We start from the raw sequence: 21,041 nt of genomic DNA, 5'->3' as shown, positions 1-21,041 counted from the left end.
GAGCACCCCGATAATGACTTCATGTTTATAGGCTATTTACCTCATGCAACAGATTCATCCCAAACCCCATAACTGGGCACACCTTCTTTGTATTTTAGATTCTTACAAAAACATAAATGCCATGTCAGATGCAGCTTCTCCACCTTTGCAGGGTAAAAATGTCTATAATTGATGGTTGAAAAAAAAAAAGTCTTTAGTAACAGTCTGTAGAATTGTGATTGATTAAAGTAACTGGTTATATTTAGGTATTTGAACAACACATACGCAGATTTAAGTAGATTTTAATTAGGTAATTATAAAAACTATATCCCCTATATTATATACAAATAATATATAAATGACCCCCCTGAAGGCCATTGTGTAATTCACACCCTGTGTGATAGATGAGGGAGAAATATGTGCAGGGCTGGTGGAACTCCAGGACACGTTTGAGAAACACTGTTCTAAATGACAATATAAGAATATATATATAATACTTTTCTCACAATTCATCCTATATGTGTTTAATGAGGTTCAAGTCTGGGTTTTCTACATGCAATCAAACTCATCCTTTATGTATGTCCAAGCCATATATTTTTTTTTCTATCCCCTCATGTATGACACTCACGTATTTATGATTGACAGCCCCAATTAGATCTACCTAGAAATTGAAAATTAAGAAACAAAGCCACTGTGCTTGTATGTGGCATATTAATCATAATAGGTGCAGAGAAGAAAAACGAAAAGAGACAAATCTAATACAATCTGTAATATTTTGCCAGTCTCTCCCAGGGATATCATACAGTAATCTTTTTATTTTTTATTTTAATTTTTTTTTATCTCTGTGGTCTTGCACTTAAGGGGATTCATTTGGTCTCTCGGCCTCATTCTCTGTCTACCTCAGTCAGTCTCTCTCATTATACTGAATGGCACGCTGTTCATCACCCCGACACTAATTTATTACAAAACCTTGAGGGAGGAGAGATAATCAAAGATATGGGTTTTGCAGGGATTGCTGCTTCTATCAAGTGAATGTAGCTCATGTGTTCGGGATAAAAGTTAGTTGCCGTGCATTCAGCAGAGACCACAGAAGTGATTTGTGGGAACTGCTTGACTTTTATGCACACTGACTACTAAGCATGTATGCTGAATACTCGCGCAGGAACAAGTGGACATGTCCAGGTAAATAATGTGTGGCCTTTTGATGTCTAAACTCTTTTCAGTGGATGTGAAAAACACTTCCTCACTGCAGCAGAAAACAAGGTTGGATGTTTGATTGAATCTGGGCTGATGCCAGACAGGTTGTTTGTACAATTTTGGTTTGTCCTGCTTTCCCTTTCTGTTTGTTTGCAGTTGCAAATGTATTTTTTTTTCATCACTCTGCCACATTTCCTCTATTTAACCTTGACAATAGGATCGCCGCAGTCACAAACACTTTGCTTGACAATTGCGATGGATGAATAGTTATTTAATCTTTTATCGTCGCTGTCAGATGGAAACTTTGCATGTCCAAAACCGCTACTTTTCAGGAAATGGAAAAAACATATATATATATATATTTTTTTTTTTTTAAATTAAACACTGTGTTGTCAAAGTTGATATTCTGGCTTCATACATGGTCAGACAACTTGCATGTGTCATTATATTATCATCATTTAACCAAAATCAAGCTGTTTTTGACCAGCAAATATCAGACATGTGTGTTTTTCCCGTCATTTGAACATCTCAGTGCATATCATTACGTTTTCATCAACTTATAGGTTAAACAGTTTATAATAGCAATGTAAGTGCTCAGTTTTTTCTGTCATTTAGCAAAAATCTAATGTTATAAAACATTAAGTGCTCCACACAGGTTATATAAGACAATATTGGCTGTGACTCGACGACAAATGCTAGACAAAGAAACTCTTCTCCGCCCCTCAGATACATAAAACATCAGCCTTTATGTGTTTTTAGAGTAAAGAAAATGCTTTACTTGTTCAAAAAAGCAATTCTTTTTCTCCCCCGCATTGCAAACAAGCAGAGACGCTCCGAAATGTGTGTGGTGCTTTATTGTGGGTGGAGTCATGAAGTTTGACTGACAGTTTGAGGATCCAATAGAGTTACGAGGTTTAGTCAAACGCTCTTTTTAATACTTTTCGTTGGTTAAATATTTGTAAAACCCACAGACAGACGTAAAGGGTGAGCAATATGATTTATGATTCAATTTTCTTTAGACCATGCCCAAAGTGACTATACATTTTTGCACAGATTTTCAGGTACCTTTGTAGTTGATCTTGAAACCTATAGATCCCACGCTTTCATCAGACTGGAGGTGAAGCCACATCTGATGGGTCATGCTAACAATGAGGTCGGGAACAAAGCTGCCTGTCAGGCTGAGGAGAAGAGAGAGATTAGACACAAATAGACAAATCAGAAGCACATCACACTGAGTGTACACTACCAGACAGAAGGTTGAGCACACTACGCATTCTTTATTGCTATTTTGCATATTTTAGAATAACAACACGTCATGTCCAGGTGCGATGCGTATAAGATTCCAGCAACAAGAAATGTGTCTGTCTACACCAGATGTGACACTACTACGAGACATGACAAAATCGATCATAAATCCCAGCCAATCAGAAGTTTGTGGGCGGAGCCTCTCTGCAAAGTCACACAAAACTCACATTAGATGCTTTTAACGTTAAATAAAGCACATAATCAGCACCTTAGATTATCATTGTCATACTTTGCATGTTGTTACTCCAGCGTGACGTTGCAGAAAATATAAACCGTTTCTAAAATAGAATTGTCGCATATCACCTTCATGGCTGATTAGGACAATTTTTGGTCCCACTTTATATTAAGTGGCTTTAAGTACTATGTACTTACATCGAAAAATAAGTACAATGCACTTATTGTGTTCAGGTTGTATTGTAAAACACTTGTGCTGCTATTGAGGAGTGATAAGGTTAGGGTCAGGTGTGGTGGTCTGGGTAGGTTTAAGGCTGGGTTAAGGTGTCAGGGAAGGGTCAACTGTGTAATTACAAATGTAATTACATAAATTAATTACAGCTGTAATTACATGCAAGTATTTTCAAAATATAATTATAATGTAAAAACATGTATGTACACAATAAGTCCATTGTATCAAATTATTAATTTCAATATAAGTACATAGTACTTAAAGCCACTTAATATAAAGTGGGACCCAATTTTTTATTGCGTGTCATCTGGTTAGGACACTGTGTCATCTATAAAGTTGTCAAAACTAAGAATTAGTTTCACTATTATTTATAGTAATGTATAATATATTACAATAATTTCTCTCCATGAAAAATTGTTGGATTCGTTTTACGATCTCGTTATAAACTTTTTTTAAGCGTCAAAGTGATAGTTGTGTAGCTGTCAATGGAGGGACAGAACTCTCAGATTTCATCAAAAAGATCTTCCTTTGAAGATGAACGAAAGACTTACGGGTTTGGAACGACATGAGGGTTAGAAATTAATAACAGAATTTTTATTTTTATGTGAACTAACCCTTTAAGACCACTTAAATATGACAAAGGAGGAAAAAAAACATTTGATTGGTTTCTGAAGACGTAACATGATTATTTACACTAGTAGGATATTCAAAATTCATTTTAGTTCTTTGTATATCATTACCATCAAGCAACCACTGCCCAGAGCATTGAGACTGGCTGAGAGGAATATTGATTCAGGAACAGAATGTCCTACCTGTGTAAATTATGCATCATCTGATACGGTCACAGACTGTGGATAAGAAACTCACACTTGCAAGATGGTTTTCGGGTCTCCTACTTCCCCTCCATCACCGATGGTCAGTGTGTCATAGCCCAGTTCTAGGTCAAATTCCTCAAAGTTAATCTGAATCACCTGTCGGCAGAAATGAGGCATAATGCTTAGTGATGTGTCAAATGAACTGAATTAAACTTTATGGCTCTTGTATAATTGAATCCTGTCAGCTGACTGAAAACAGAGAGAAGACTGACAAAACCTGCTTTACTGAATTCCGTGGAGAATAAAGACATTTCACCATTATTATAAGGTAAACGTTTCCAGAACACCTTTGTATTTGAGTTTGCTTTGAGCCCTCAAGCCTCTCCTGAACAAACATCATACATCAATTTGTTTTTACATAATATGTTTTTATATACACTAAAAGCATCATTCGTTATTTTATACAGTGCTAAAGACAAGAATGTAATCATAACACAACTAGTCGAGGTTATTATTATCATAGGCTGTGCTCTCAGCAATTATTGACATTAACTATGTTTCCATCACCCTGTTTTTATGCACATTTTAAAGTATCGCATCAGAAACGAGAGATGAAAACTGCAAATTAAAAAAAAAAAGTTATGAAGAGGAAACGCATTAACCGAATAAATTCTGACGAAGTGATAGGCTGTTTCCTCAGGATGGGAACCGAACCGGATCACTTGGCTCAGTTTAGTAATTAGAGTATACTTTTGAGTGTATTACTCATATTGTTTTGTGACCCAATATTAAGGATGATCTTTTCGCCACACTGCTCGAACACACACACTCCATGCAGTGACTAATGTGCAGTGTTAATGTGTATAGCCTACTGTACATAAGCACATACACATCAAAATAACATTGTGACCACATGCTAGTGACAACAGCTATTGGCCATTTGACATGTGGCTGAGCAGTGAAGCGAAAGGATAATCATATTATTCTGTCTTGTGTTAATATACAAAAAAGGGAAAACGGCTCTCAGAAGGGAACTGACTCTCACCGTTCAAATGTAGTTATTTCAAGACTTGAGCCTTTCTTGAATAATTGGGAGTTCGGAAAGGAGCATTTAGGCTTTAAAAGGGAAACAGGGATTAGGGGTGTGGAAAGAGCCCAAGGCATATGGAGAGGCCTGAACTTTCGATATGGATTAACCCATTGAGAGCTACTGGGTGGAATTAGTTGCCATGGCGATGGGCTTTAGCAGGTATGGATGTATGAGAGCTACTTAGGAGTGATGATTGATGCTCAGACGGCATCTCGGCACAGATAATACAGTTGTTTTTTTCCATGTAACTGAATACAAAATACTCCAGAGTCCCTGTCTCACTAAAGGTCACCACATAACAAATTCAGCTCTGGCTCGGCAGAGATGCCGGATTGAACAGTTGGGAATGAGACGTCATCGAGGCTGATCTTGGATCGGTATCTTCTCTGGATTTGTAATATTAAAATAATCTGTAAATCTGATCTCAGATCAGGCCCACGGGGTATTCAGCGACTTGCTCAGTCTGCCTGCGGTTGTCATGGCGATTGGAGTCGTAAGCTAATGCTTTTGTTGGAGGGTGAGGTGCTGAGTGAGTATTGAATTGCAAAGAAATAAGGTAATAGCAGAATTATGCCTTTACAATGGAGCTGAGAGGCCAGGGAAAATGCTTTTACCGATATACAGACAGGTCTATTTCATTAAAAATGAAAATGCATCATTGTGACGGGTGTTCAGACCAGAATCACTGATGGGGAAGTGGATCTGGTTTAGTCTGATGCAATTCAAACAAGTGTAAGAAAGAAAAAAAAGCCCAGACATTCACAAACACCGAACCGACATATCAACACAAGCACACATGCATATACACACTAAAATGGGCATTCAATTTAAAAATAAAATAAAATATATAAATAAATCATATAATATAATATACATCTTGCAGTTTGCATGTTTTCTGGGAATTGGACCCACGACCCATTGTTAAATTTGTTCAAACCATATATTATGCAACATAACATAACAGGACATAACAACTTAATATTAGCATATAAGAATGATTTAATCAGCATATTAGAAACATAACATAAGATAACATAACATAACAGCACAACACAACATAACATAACATAACATAACATAACATAACAAACAACAAAAGATAACATAGATAAGATAAGATAACATAACATAACATAACGTAACGTAGCGTAGTGTAGCATAACATAACGTAACGTAACATAACATAACATAACACAACATAACATAACATAACATAACACAACATAACATAACATAACATAACATAACATAACATAACAATAACATAACATAACATAACATAACATAACATAACATAACATAACATAACATAACATAACATACCAACAAAAGATAGCATAGATAAGATAAGATAAGATAACAACGTAACGTAGCGTTGTGTACTATAACATAACGTAACGTAATGTAACATAACATAACATAACATAACAACAAAAGATAGCATAAGATAACATATCATAACACAGCATAACATAACACAACTTTTTTAACATTTATAGTAAGTATCGACTTGGAACCGAAGTACTGGTACTTTTGACAACCCTACACAGTAGTTGTTTATAATCTTTTCAATCATGCCTTTTATCTTTGTCAATAATGGGATTCCCAGAGGCTTGTTTTCAGGATGTATTTCTTTCCACACCCTTACATCAGGGGCTTTAAAACTTTTACTAATTGCTTTTCACTATCAGCGATGAAAGGAAAATGTATGATTCTTCATGGCGTATTATTGTCCTTCAGGGAGCCAGAACCAAAGCAGACACATTGTGATGTTTTGAAGAGAAACTGAAAATTTAATCTGGGATTTTGAGGCCCCTGTTGTCATCGCCTGTGATCATGTAAATATTCAAAAAACATTATTTTCATCGAATAGGTCAGCCATTGTTTCATTTTCTGCTTTTAATGCAGGCTAATGGAGTAAAGAAGTCAGTTCAGTTCATGGTTTTTGATTTTGAAGTACATTTACTTGCAAATGTCTTTTATTTGACCAAACTGCATTACCTGTCACTTTGAGACTGTGACTTTTGTTCATCAGTTCTGTCGTTTGACATGGTCCTGATTTGACAGCTCGCATGTGCTGAAGGGCTGACATGATATTACTGAAATACTGCTCCAGGTAAAACTACTGAAATAGTCTCATTTGAGTGACATGATTGGAAATTCAGTGAACAGAAGAAAGTGAACATGATGGCAATAAAAAATTCTTCATATTTATAAAAAGCTTTTAGGACAAAAAAAAAAAAAAATACAGAACACAGTGTTGAACTAAAGCAATAAGCAGATGACAGTGATTTGCAGTTTTACTGATTTTACATCTTAGGGGTGTTTTTAAGAATGACAAACACAGATGTAAAATCATTTTAGCATAACCTCAAGTGGCTTATTGCATTTAATAAATTGCAGCAACAGCAATATGATTAAAGTACGTTCATATACAGTGTATATATATATATATATATATATATATATATATATATATATATATATATATATATATATAATTTTTTTTTTTGTATTTTTTTTTTTGACAGTTCTGCAATGCATTGACCTGAACAAATAGTGTTTGAAGTATAACACTCAGTGTTTTGCTTTGCAGCAAGCTTGTAATTTTCTGAGCAGCGGTCATATGATGGCTTCTGCTCTCATTCTTGTTTTTAAACTGCATCTGTGAAATGCTTGGGTGAGACTGCAGACACGAGACTGTACTGGCAGTAAATCCCAGCAGGATTGTGTGACAGTTGAAGTAGCCTGGCTTAGAGAAACCAGAGATCCCATCTCTGTGAACTTAATCAGGGGAAATGACACTACGAACCGCACTATGGGAGCTTGACATCCTGGCAGCTTGTTTTCTGCTTTCACCTTGAGGAAGACCCTTGTGTATGTGGGTATTGTTACATGTTTGTGTGTTCGGAATCCGTTCAAATCCGTTCTTTGTGTTTAGACTTGAATGTTGAACCAAAAATATTAGGGATGCACCAAAAATGGTATTTTCTGTTTAGGGCCAAAAGAGAAAAAAGGCAGAAAATGTATATTTAATATTATTTTAATATATTTTATATCCAATTTTGGTGTTAATTTAAATAAACGTGTGGTTATTGTAATTTATTGACTTATATTTTTTTTAATTCAGATTTTTTAAAATTATTATATTTAATAAAAAATTCTAATATTAATAAAATTACAAACAAATCATTTAAAATGAGATTTAAATCATTTCGGGTTCGTTTTCCGGCCAAGTGCATAAAGAATTTTTACTTCAGCGCATCACAAAAAAAAAAAACACTGCACGGTGCAAAAACCACTGTTTTTTGCCACTGCACGGTTCAAAAGTTTGTTGTCGGTAAGATTTCACCAAAGCCGCATTTATTTGATCAAAGATAAAGTAAAAAAAAAAATATTATCACAAATTAAAATATCAGCCATCACAGGAATACATTTTATTTTAAAATATATAAAAAAAGAAAACAAAGGTAAAACAGACTGTATTTTTCAATGTTACATGATCCTTCAGAAATCATTGTAATATGTTGATGTTATGTTATGTTATGTTATTGTAACGATACCAGAGAACAATCTGGTACCTGCTGAGAGGCGTCTACGTCAAACTCTCCCGTGTGTATTTGTGTGAGCGCTCTAAAAAAAGAGCGTCAAAGGTTTCTTTTTGCAGCGTTGAGCATTGTAGCCAAACACATACATGTTTGCTGAGCGCATGAATGCAATGGCCATTCAGATGTGTTTAAGTTAGTCAGAACCTGCTCAATACTTATCATTATTTGATATTAGCTGCTTCTACTCTAAATAAATCAAATGGAAGACAAGAAACAAAAAGAAAAGCAACTTGAACTGAACAGTCTGAGCATGGATGAGGGGACATATGTTTCTCTGCCTGTCATGACCTGACCTTTGATGCTCCCTCTGAGGTTAATGCCCAATCTGGGCATCAATCTAAAATGAAAGCCCAATGGGGCGACAGCATTTTAGCTTCTGCTTGATAAATCAGGTCATGCTCCATTCAGGATGGACAACTGAACTCTGAAAAACAACCATCTACAAATGGACAAAGCCATGTTTACTGCAGACGTCTCCTTTTGAAACCTGATGATGCAATTCAACAGCTGTAAATGTGAATGAGGATGAACACATTTTGGGCCTCATTCATGAAACATCAACCAATTTATGTGTGAATCGCACATAATACCATTTCTTCATAATTTGTCCCTTTGAATTCAATGCATGTACTGTATTTATCAACAAATTACACAGAAATTCGTTCTGCTTTTGAATAAGGCCAAATGTGCCAGATGCAATGGCCTTGATTCTATATGCACGGCGAGCTCCGAGCTAAGCGGAGTTAACAAATCCCTTGGTAAACCAGTGATCCGTTTATTATTTCCGTTATCTCAATTTGAACAAAAAGCAAACAACAAAAAGAAACCAAACTGACATTGTCTCCTACATTCCCACAATCCAAAAGTGCCACAATGGACTCTAAATTGAATTAAGCCCTGACACAATTCAAGTCACTCTCGCCAAGGTTAAAGAACTGAGTGCTGTAGAAATAAATTGCCACCCTAAAATAGTTTGCCAAAATAAGTGAGCAATAGGCTGTAAAAGACAATTAGCAATTGCTCACTTGTAACAGGGTGTACGGTGGTGCATTTAAATAAATAACGCACTTTTGTGCTGCAAATGCATTTCTCTTCTGTAGAAGAATGAATTTGCCACATGCTTTTCCTGTAATTAAGTGAAACCCACAAATCAATTGAACTTTTTGTAAAACGTTTTAAAATTAGTACAAAACTATAATTCCAACAAATTTGCAATTGCTTTCCTGAATATGTAAAACGGGGGCTAGTGCATTAGGGTTAGCACCATAATGGCTGAATATGGGTTCAAAAAGCACATCATTAAATAAAAAGCATGGGAAACTGGGGCTAGTCGTCACACAGGTGGTCAGCCTAATGTGCTCATCCCCGTTTTACATGTTCAAAACATCAATTGCCATTGCAATTATAGCCTTGTATTTCGGTTGTATTTCTGTTTGGCAAAACAACAGTTTAATATATATTTGTATGTTGCCTATTTTTTCTGTTAGAAAAAAAAAACTATTATGCTTCATTTCATCTTACTGTTTAAATTGGCTAAAAAGCCTATAATAGGCTATTCAACGGCAGGTTTCCTCATGTAGTGTGACAACATGCCCAAATAACACAATGGTGTGTTCAATGAACTATGTGCTTTCCTGCACAATAATGGTGGAAATATTATAAATAAAAATACAAAAAAGTGTGACTTGCCACTGATACTGCCTGACTCATTGTTTTGGCCATCTTATGGGGAAAGTTCGTTTTTTTCTTAGAGAAGATTCTACGAACTCTTTGATTTATTGAAAACAACACGCCAAAGCCAAGGCTGCGGGGAAAGAACACAAGCGTCTCTATTCGAGCTGGCAGAGTTCCAGACCTTTTAAAGTGGTCCAATGCGAACTGAAAAAAGTAGGAAAAGAAAAAAAAGCATCTTTATGGCCCACAAGGCTTTCATGCTACCCTTCATCCATCATATGATGGGAAAACGTCCAGACGATTTCATCACGGCCTTCTGAACATTTAAATGGTCCTGAGAAAGTTGGATTGTAATGCAGCTTTCCAACTCAAACCTGGAGTGATTCGCCTGCATAAGTTTGGGAAAATGTATGAATGAACAATCAAAGTAAGAGAGTGTTGGCATGATCCGGACCCTCTACTTTTAAAAAGTACTTAGATAAGCACCAAACTTCTTTATAAACCTACGAGTAGGCAGATGAGGAGAAGGCCAAACATTCTGAACTGAGAAAACGGTTTGTTCGTTTTAATTTATTGCCTGTGTGTATCATTCCACCATAGAAAGAGTCAATCTCAGAGACCTTGACTTGAGGTTAGGAAAAATATTTCAGGGTTTTTGTTTGTTGCACTCAATAGATCTTCTATTTCAAGATGAATTGCAATGTTAGTGAGTCACATCACCTGAAATCAATTGCAAGGTCCCACAATGACAATAAAGACATGGCTGAAGTGAGAGAACCATTGAGAACGATTTCAAAAAAAGTGAGACCAATGAACTTTGATTCCTTTCAAAACACCTACAGTGTGGACAGTGAATTCTGATTCATGAGCGGATGACTCTTATGATCTGGTTCTTTTAAGTGAATCAAAAAAATACAGTGTAAATAGTGAAGCTAATAACTCTTACGAAACAGTCCGTTTTAGAGAATCAAAAACATAAAGATCAACCAGTGAAGTCCGATTCTCGAGGGAATGACTCTAACAAGTTATTTTAAGTACTTCAAAAATATACCAAGAGATCAAAACACGACTCTTCTGAGCTGGATCCTTTTAGTGAAAGTTAATTTCGTCATGTGTCTCATTTTGTGTTATTTGCTTTATATTTACAATTGCAATAATCCGCAATTCTACAAATGTATTCAAATATTTATTTTTCAAATTCAAAAGAATAATTAATGGAGCCAGAATCGTTAAGACAAATTATTTCCTCACGATTCCCTATGATCCCCCCTTCATTGTTGGCTCTTCACCGAATCCTCCACCCTAGTAACATCTCTCTCTTTCTCTCTCACATATTTATACTCTGATTATCTCCCAACACACATTCACACATTGTAGCTCTTGTGGGGGTGCATCTCAAAATGTTGGAATTAAACTGAAGTGTGGCTATAAAACCCAGAAGAGCAATAAAACAGACACTCTTCACCTTTATACACACATAACTAACAAAGCCCATCATGCAGTTCCCTATAAACGCACAAGGGCTTTGTGGGGAAGAAGGGATGGATAGGGAGGTGTTTGTAGGGGGCAAGGCCACAATAACCTGCAAAAATGGACAAGGGAGGAGGTCAGGAGCAATCTCACAGAAGGCCAGGAGAGACAGGGCAGTCGAATGATCAGACGCCCATGCACTCACTCTCTCTCTCTGATACAGCGACAGCATCAGCACAGACCCTGTACAAGAAGCTGAGGAGAGTCACGGCAGAATACTAATGCCAACATGTGGACCACAGTCAGGGCTCCACAAGAAGGACTGCCCGACATCTTAAACGGCGCTTGGGACATATGAAAAAATGCATACGAAAGTTTCAGACTCAGTGTGCAAGGACCTTAAGTGAAAATAGGGATAGATTCTATTTACAATCTGTAAAAATAGCAGTATTTTCTTTGCAATAAGTGTAAATAGTAGTTAGATGCTATTCATACTTATAAATAGTGGCAGATGCTATTTGTACCCGAGTGTTGTTGTACATTAAACGATATGCAATAATAACAGAGTGTAAATTATTATATTTATTCAAATTATTAAATGGATGGCACCTTATTGGGACAATAAAGCCCTCCCTACACCTACCCCTAACCAATAAACACTTTATTATAACACATACGTTCGATACTTTATTTCCACTTTTTGAATATTTTCTTGAAATTAAATGCCTTTCTGATCTGATATGTGATGGAAAAAGTTTGTAGAGCGAGTTCGGCAAAAGGCAGTTTTGAACTCGGGTTGATTAGCGTCAAAACTTTCCGCCTAGCACCTTAGCCTATTGCTTACACTATTGCTACTGTTGACGTTCCAGCGATTTCTGTAATTTTGTCTGGCCCAACCAGACGTCAATGGGCGGAGTTAATGTAAATAGCCTCTGCCAATAAGACGGCCTATTTTTTTCTTACTTTAAAGGTGCTCTAAGCAATGGACGCGTTTTTTAGGCCAAAACATTTTTTGTCACATACAGCAAAACATCTCCTCACTATCCGCTAGCTGCCTGTCCCGTGAACACACTGTAAAAAAACACAGTCTCTGCAGACACACCAGGCTCCAAAAACGGCAAAAAAAACAAACTGGGCTAACCCGCATCACAAAACATAACAAACTGTTCCAGCCAATAACCGACGAGAAGGATTTGGGGGCGGGGTTTGGGGGGTTAGTGCGCGGATGAGGAGGAGGGAGGGTCTAGCAAGCCTCCGTTTTGTTTGACAATACTTCGAACGTCAACAAGAAGTGACGTCACCCAACATCGCTTAGAGCACCTTTAAATATCCATGCGCAAAAAGATGTGAGAAATAAATCAATTCGGTACTTGTGCGCTGTGTGAAGTTTTGTGTGCGCAACACACATCCGAAGGACGGCCAGAAAGCCAAACAACAGTTATTTTTCCAGAATCATGAAAAAACATTGATCTTGTACAACCTTAATGTTAGACTATACACGACATTATCAAACATGCATTTTTGCTGTTACCTTGTTTAGATTGCTGGCTGTGATGATCCACACACACTGGGAGTTGCTCTCGTACTGAATGGGGAAGTTCGGTGAGGTGAAAGTCCCTGACGGACCTTGAAGATTTGATCCACAAGTTTTCACTGTATAAAGGAAAAGAGAGAAAACAGTGAGAAAAACAATCAGGAATGTGCCGTTTCCCTTCAAAAGCATGTGAAGGTCTCAACTAATTGGTTTGAGCAGTGGTCAGCCGCCACGTAATGTTTTCTACTATTGATTTGATAATTAGAAGAAGAAAAAAAAACTGTGACCCTGCCATCTCAAGGGATTGAGTTTCACTTAACGCTCAAAATGTTTTTGCGGGATTTGCATGGCTCATATTGGAATATAAGCCACAAGCCTCCACCAGTCATCCATGACCGTCTTAATTTGTCAACGATTAGCAATCCAATCAAATCCTCAGATGACTAACTTCATGCCGGCTAAACGAGTTAATTCGAAGCAGGCTTAGCCAAACACACTTGGGTCTGATTCGTCATCTTAATATAGAAATGTCATTTATAATTTGCTAAGTAGACACGCTCTGGTGTTTCTCTCCCAAAGCCAGTGACAGTCATATCTTAAAAATTGACAACTACGGGTTTACGCCTTCTCAAATCTAGCCTCTTGTATTTTTGGCGCATTTATCATGGTTGATGTCAAAGTGACGGGGCTTTGATGAAAAGACAAGGAGGCATTATCTCCAACGGCAGCAGGTTTCACTATCAGCTCCTGACATCTTGATTGCTTTTGAAAATGAATAACTCATTATCTCAGGCAAGCACTGGGAACCATGAGGCTCCTTCAGGCCCAAAAGCGTACTTTTCCCTCTGAAAGTCATGCTCTCGTCAAGGGGCTCCTAATTAGAGAAGTATCCTGTGACAAGCCCTCTCCAGTCTGGCATCCGGAATAAACTTTAGCCTGCAATGATGAGGAGTATGTGTGAATCAACAGTCATGAGGGAGGAATAGCCTATACTGTACCAATAAACCTATGTGCTGCCAGTGAAAGCAGAGGGCAGTGTGTTTGTGTTTATTAAAGGGCTCCTATTGTGCTTTTTCACATTTTCAACTTGCTTTAGTGTGTAATGTTGCTGTTTGAGCATGAAAAAGCTCTGCAAATTTACGAAACACAAAGTTCCTCCAGCAGGATTTATTCTCTATATCAGTGTCAGTGTTTCTGAACTCCCTGGCACGCCTTCATTGTAGTCTTGAGTTTCTACCGGGTACGAACACGTCACAATATTCCTCATTTAAATAATTAATACGTAGAATAAAGGGGCGGGGCCTGGTTGAGTTAGTTAGTAGTGTGTTGAAACTGCTGTTTATGGTAAGGGGCGGGACATTTCCCAAACACACTCAAAGCGCTTGACCAATCACAACACACTGATTCAGCCGACCAATCAGAGCACATTGTGCTTTTCAGAAGGAGGGGCTTCATAGAGAGGAGCTGCAACAATGGAGAATGTGGGAGAAAATTATGTGTTTTTAGAAATTCAATCATGAAAACCCAGATTTCACTTTGGACAACGAGTGGTCCATCAAGTACCAAAAGTGTTCATCATACAAAATTGAATCTCAATGGCTTCATGCTCTCGACAGCCAATTATTCACGGCACTAAAAATATTGTGGTTGGCACAAATCATATTTATCCCTGCTGAAAGTGATCTCTTATTTAATGTAGTCTGAGTCACATTCTCTCATATATTTTATCTGCCCAAGTAAAAAAGAATATGTGGTTAAAAAACAACAAAATAATAACGTTTTTTCCCCCACTCTTTTCCTAGAACAAACAATTGTCTACTAAATACATTTTTTAACAAACAGCACGTGTTTTTTCAGCATGATATTAAATGAACTTATTATATTACATTTTGCTGTTAAAAACTATGGCTGTCAACAGCATGACATAATTGTGCTAAGTTTGGTTCATTATTTAACATTGTTTTTCCCTGCTGTCAATGACCCCTCTCAGAAAACACGACCCACCAGTTGCAAAGTACAGTAACGATGTTAAGAAGTTTGTTCTAGCAAAGCTTTACAATTACCTCTAATTTCGCTTAATAACAAATTCACCTGTTTAACCACTATATACTTTTTAAAATCCCCAAAATGAAAGGGAGTGGGAGGATTTTCAGGTGTCAGGTCCACTGAATGGATAAACTGAAATTTATGATTAACTCAGCATACCCCTGGGGTGTCAAAAACAATATACTGTGTATATATATATATATATATGTATATATATATATATATATATATATATATATATATATATATATATATATATATATATATATATATGGATGTAGGCAATTTTCTGCATGATTTCATTTGGCATCTTCTCAATTAGTTTGTGCAGCCTGTAACTGCAGGAACAAACAGGGACCCAAGTGACATAAATGTAGTGATTTAGTCGAGAGCTAAAGGTTATAGACCTGCTGAGAGTCAATCGTCACACGTGTGTGTGTGAGTTTATGTGTGTGTGTGTGTGTGTGTGTGTTTGTGTCTGTGTGTGTGTGTGTGTGTGTGTGTGTGTGTGTGTGTGTGTGTGTGTGTGTGTGTGTGTGTGTGTGTGTGTGTGTGTGTGTGTGTGTGAGACAGATAAATATGGAGGAGTGGACACCTGCAGAAACACACTTCTCATCCATACTGAGTGTGTTCTGGAGTGGATAAGATTGAAGGGGATGGTGGTTTTGGTAAGTCTGCGCAGTCGGTGGTCATGTTCTCTGAACACACGGACCCCCGATGACGACGGCAGCTGTCCAGAAAACTGCAGGCACTCCTTAACACAAATCTGACACAGCTAGCAATTGAGCATTACAGGATGATTTCTGTCCCTGGCTACAAGTTATTTGTTGCAACACATTTACTCTTTCTCTCTTACACCAGACAGCACGGTTTTTGTTTATTATTTAATTTATGTAGCGTTCATTTTAGTCTACTTTACTACGATATAAATTGCATCTACTTTAATCTACAAAAACATTTTGTTTAAACAATAAATGTGTAAAATGTAACTAGGCCAAACATTTAAGCGATTTTGACCATCTTGTGAGATTTTAGATTTTAACTGAACATATACAAGATTTAAAGTCCCCCTGTGGTGAAATCAAGCTTTTAATGTTGTTTAAATGTCTATGTGGTATTTTTAATATGCTGTATGACCATGTGCAAATTCACAAGTCAACACTATTCCTGAGTATTTTCTCCATAAAACTGAAGAAAACCAAAGACAGTCTCAAAAACACGGTTTGAAATCGCTGGTGTTTCTGACGTCACAAACTACCTTGTAACCAATCAGATCAACGTGTGATCGTCAACGAGTGGATCTCTGAGGTGCATTTCCCAAAAGCATCGTTGGCCAACTATGATCACAATTTCCATTGATCTCTATTGGTTACGACGGAACTTGCGACCATAGTTGGCTTTGGGAAACGCACGCCTGAGCTGAGTGAGTGAGTGGAGGCGGGGCTCATTTGCATATACATAGAACTGCGTATAGTAAATGGGTGTAGAGTTACATTCAAGCTATTTTAAGGGATGAATAAATTCTTTTTCAAGAAAAAAGTTTAAATATGTAATTTTGGTGATTAAAGATGAGTTTTAAGGGATAAAATGATTGACTACAGGGGGACTTTTACAACATAAAACAAAGTGTATCCTTGTTTTATTATAAATTTTTACAGAGAGATTAATGAAATGTAATGAAATTAATACTTATATACAGCAAGGATACATTAAATTGATTAAAAGGGATAGTGACTTAAAAGAGTGTTACAAAATTTCAAATAAATGCTGTTCTTTTAGATTTTCTATTTATCAAATGATTCTGAAAAAAATTATCACAGTTTCCACAAAAATATTAACCACCTCAACTGTTTTTAATATTGATAATAACATGATATGTCATTGCTGATTAAAATGCAGCTTTGCTATCACAGGAATAAATTACATTTTAAAATATATCAAAACAAAAAACAGTTTACGGTATTTTGAATCAAATAAATGCAGCTTTGATGACTTCAAAGCCAATAAAAAAATCTTACAGACAGCCAACATCTAAACAATTTGCACCACACTGCATTTTTTCTCTCTTCTTCTCTAGCATCAAAGATCTCATCAACACAAATGTTGAGTGGTTTGAGTCTTCTTGTTCTTTTTAAAGGCAGTACACACTTCTACTATTTGTTTTACCCTCTGTGTGTGTCTCTCTCTCTCTCCATATCATGCTATCTCATCTCACTAATATTGTCTCTCAGTCCTTCCCACTTTTCTTTTCTTCCCACCTTCCCACTTTTCTGTGATACTAAGAGCTACTGACGCAGTGTATACAGCTGTTGTCCATCCCAGCTGTTATTCCTGTCCCTGCGTCTCAGTGTTGCTGGACTGTTCTTACACACCGGCGACAACGACTTATGGACAAGCTGGCGATTTAAGAGCTCAGGGAAGTGGTCCAGAAACCTACATCAGTTCTCACGATGACGTACATCTGCGCATGCTTGTGCCTTCCCTGACAGCTCAATTACGGCCTGCTAAATGAACGGCCTTGGCTCGGTTCTCTCGCCTGTAGCAAAGCAGCCACAGAGAAATTATCTATAAAATTAAAGGGCAGGATGAGCAAACAATTCATTACTTGGCCAACGATAACCTGTCACTTTTTATCCCACCTTCACAAAACAACGACTAGAGAGCAAGACTGACATTTGTTTACAAGGGAAGCCAAAGGTAAAAAAGAAAGAAAAACAAAAGGATACAGATTCATATCTGAATTTCCACTGTACACGCTGTATAGAAAGGTGAATTTAAGCAACACCACACACGCCATTGCGTTATTCTCTTTTTTAAATAAAAAATAAGTAGTTAATATTGGCTAACTAACATTTTAGATACAATATTGCAGTTACTCTATTTGTGGTCCACCAACAAAAGATTAACATCTTTACTATCCCATGAGGCCACGGGAGAGGATTTGTTAATGTCAGAGATGCTGGTAGGACACATAACAATGACAACATTACGCATGTAGTATTCATTCATACTATACGCATTCATACAACTGCAAAGTAATTAATTATTTGAAAGTACCTACTTAAAAGTATGCAATTTTTGACGCAGACAATTCTGCTCCTGTTAATAAACGAATGGGTTGAATGAATGTCTCAGCAATTAATTTATAAAGAAAAGCCACTGGTCGCCACCTACTGGCATAACTATGTAACCTACGGAAAGAGTCACAATCCACACCGCTGTTGAATCCTATGCCGCAAAGTCAAGGACCGGATAAACTGTTGTATAAAGATTTACACAGTTAATTTAAAATTAATTTGACCTTTTTTTGCTTCCTCTTTGGTTTAAAAGTGCATTAGCCTGACTGCCTGCTGTGATTCTTACATTATCGGATCATTTAATCAAGAACATTGCCGGTGCTTTCCAACAGGGGTTTGGCATTCGGATAAGCTTTTAGTCCTAAGTATCAAGATAACTGCCTATATCCCCCAAATAAAATATCCTCCTTAATGCATCCCTTGTATATTCACCCCTATTTGTGGTTTTACACTTCATGACACTGAAGCCGACCTCTACAGGGAAAATGGGCCAAGTCAGCGGCAAGCATAAAGATTAGGAGACTCCAAGACATTGGAACAGGCTGAGCAAAAAACAATTGCCACCCAGAATGATCAATTACAACATTAAACCTCGAACACGGTTCCACACCTTTATTTTCCTGCATTCCTTGGCCTTAAAGCCACAAAACATCCAAACACACATTAATAGTCCATCTTAGAAACAACATCACCTATTTTAAAGCTACTCGTCCGTCTACATCAAGACCAATTGCCTTCTCTTATTTCAAAAGACAAAGATTACCAAACATCATTCGCAAGCAATTGACTTAGCGAGGGCCACCTGTGCCCAGTAAATTCTCTGTCTTTTTCTATCCGCTAATAAACAAGCACAAAAATGAACTGATTAGACAAACTCGATCACTAGAAATTTCGCTAGCTAGCCACTTGGGGTCGCACTGTCTGGGTTCTGCTCATGGAGGCCTATAAAACCTGCAGAGTATTTTAGCATTAACTTTCATATCAATGGCAGTTGCTTGGCTAGTGCAGAGCTTTCTGGCAGAGCTTTTTGCTCATAGGTACTCTCTGTTCCAGACAGAAGATTTTGAGCCAATAGCTTGAGCCACAAATCCTAATGTGCCTGCTCTGAAACTGAAGAAAAATGGCACCACAAGAACATGCAAACCCTTTCATTAGCGGCTATCCACAGCTGTGACAGTGAACAATACAAACCCATGCCACATGTTTTAAGAGCAATTGGTCACTGGGGAAAAAAAAGCTACAGCAATATAATTAAATACATAGGCGGGGAGCACAGTAAAGTGACCATATGACAATTTAATATCGCCCTTATTATCCAGTTTATGCTTTAATTTAAAGACATGGAACGTAAACTAAAAAAATATGTCAATAAAAGTCATTTATGAATGCTGTGGTTTAAAATAATTATAATTTTACATGCATAGTAATTCTGTAGCTCAACAAAGCCACTTTACTGATGATAACAATGCAGGCAAATACATGATAATATTCATAAAAGGAAATTATGTAAATCACACTGCATGGAAACACATCGTTTGTGCTAATAGCGCCACAGTTTTACAACGTTCCCACCCCTGTGCGACTGGGATTTTAGTCACTTCTGCTGTTAAAAGACCATGCAAGCTGCTAACTAACAGACAGGAGACTACAATGATAGCAAGATTCTCTTGTTTTAAATAAACACTAAAAACAGAGACAAGAATCAACTTAAATATAGCTAAATTAATTAATGACTGTTGAGCTTGCTTAATTAATGACAAGTATTTAAAATAAGCAAGTAATAGAAATAAAAAAGCGAAACATCCCATAATCTCTAAATGTTGATGAAAGTGTCACTCTTTCAATTTGAGCTATGATTAAAGTGTCCTCTGGTATGATGGAGACAGTCCAATTCCTGTTTGTTTGCCCCGGGCAGCCGACTGACACTTAAAGCCATTAGGGCTGTGAAAAGCTAGAAGTCACTGCCGGCATGCAAATTCTGCTCTGAATTTTAGCAGTTGCCATGGCAATACTATCAGATCCAGTGTAAAAAAAAAGTTGATTAGTAAGCTTGTCACTATACAACTGCAAACACTCCTGAAATTAATTAATATTACTCCTTCTAACCTACACCTTCTAGCTATAATTAATCTTATCATGTATTCAGACCAAACGTCTCTTCTCGATGGCTGACCCAAATTCATAATGCTGAAATAAGAGAAGGCTTGACAACCTATAAAGACTGTGCAGGTTTGATCTTAAAGGGATAGTTCACCCAAAAATCCTTTACTCAACCTCTTTTCAAACCGATATGATTATCTCGTACGGCGTATAGGCCCCACCCTTTGAATACAGTATACAGATGTTCAGTTTCTGACGTACTCCTCACAAGAGTCTGCTGACAACAGGACAAATGGAAGGCAAAGGAAATTTCCTTTGATATGTCCTGTTTAAACTGCTCGTTTGCATAGCTGTACAGACTTCTGAAGCGTCAATAACAAGTGCATGCTTTATTTTTAATGTCATCTTGGCATTATTTAATGACATTAATGACATTATATGGTTGTTCGGAGTATTTGACTGCAGATTGTTTCGTAAATGAACGCCCAGTGCAAACAAAAATTTTCAAATAAACTTTTATTGAAAGATGGAAGTAGCCAACACTGTAAACCCTAACGCTCAAAATAATTGATTGGTTTGAGTAGGGTCAACTTAAATTAAACAAATTATTTCAATCAAATTAAAGGACAAGTTTGGTATTTTACACTTAAAGCCCTGTTTTAAGATAGTTTCTGATGAAATAGAATGGTTAAGATTGAAATTTGGACAAATGCTGCTGGCCCGAGAATTTTCGGTTTCTG

The 21,041-nt window shown here is 37.0% G+C and overlaps 1 protein-coding gene across 1 annotated transcript in view; it reads right to left on the bottom strand.

The window, feature by feature from the left end:
- Positions 1-21,041, bottom strand: part of csmd3b (CUB and Sushi multiple domains 3b) — a 487,110-nt gene that overhangs the window by 198,723 nt on the left and 267,346 nt on the right. The window contains exons 10-12 of the mRNA XM_077195799.1: positions 13,076-13,197; positions 3,755-3,858; positions 2,242-2,354 (exon numbers count right to left, since the gene is read on the bottom strand). Of these exons, the coding sequence (XP_077051914.1) occupies positions 2,242-2,354; positions 3,755-3,858; positions 13,076-13,197 (339 nt within the window). The remainder of the gene's footprint in view (positions 1-2,241; positions 2,355-3,754; positions 3,859-13,075; positions 13,198-21,041) is intronic.

This window comes from Siphateles boraxobius, unplaced genomic scaffold, assembly GCF_051911475.1.
Source record: "Siphateles boraxobius isolate OS27281-9 unplaced genomic scaffold, OSU_SipBor_1 35, whole genome shotgun sequence".
In the NCBI taxonomy this organism is placed as follows: Eukaryota; Metazoa; Chordata; class Actinopteri; order Cypriniformes; family Leuciscidae; genus Siphateles; species Siphateles boraxobius.
Note: the sequence above shows the minus strand (reverse complement) of the source record. Positions and strands in the feature narration are given on the sequence as shown.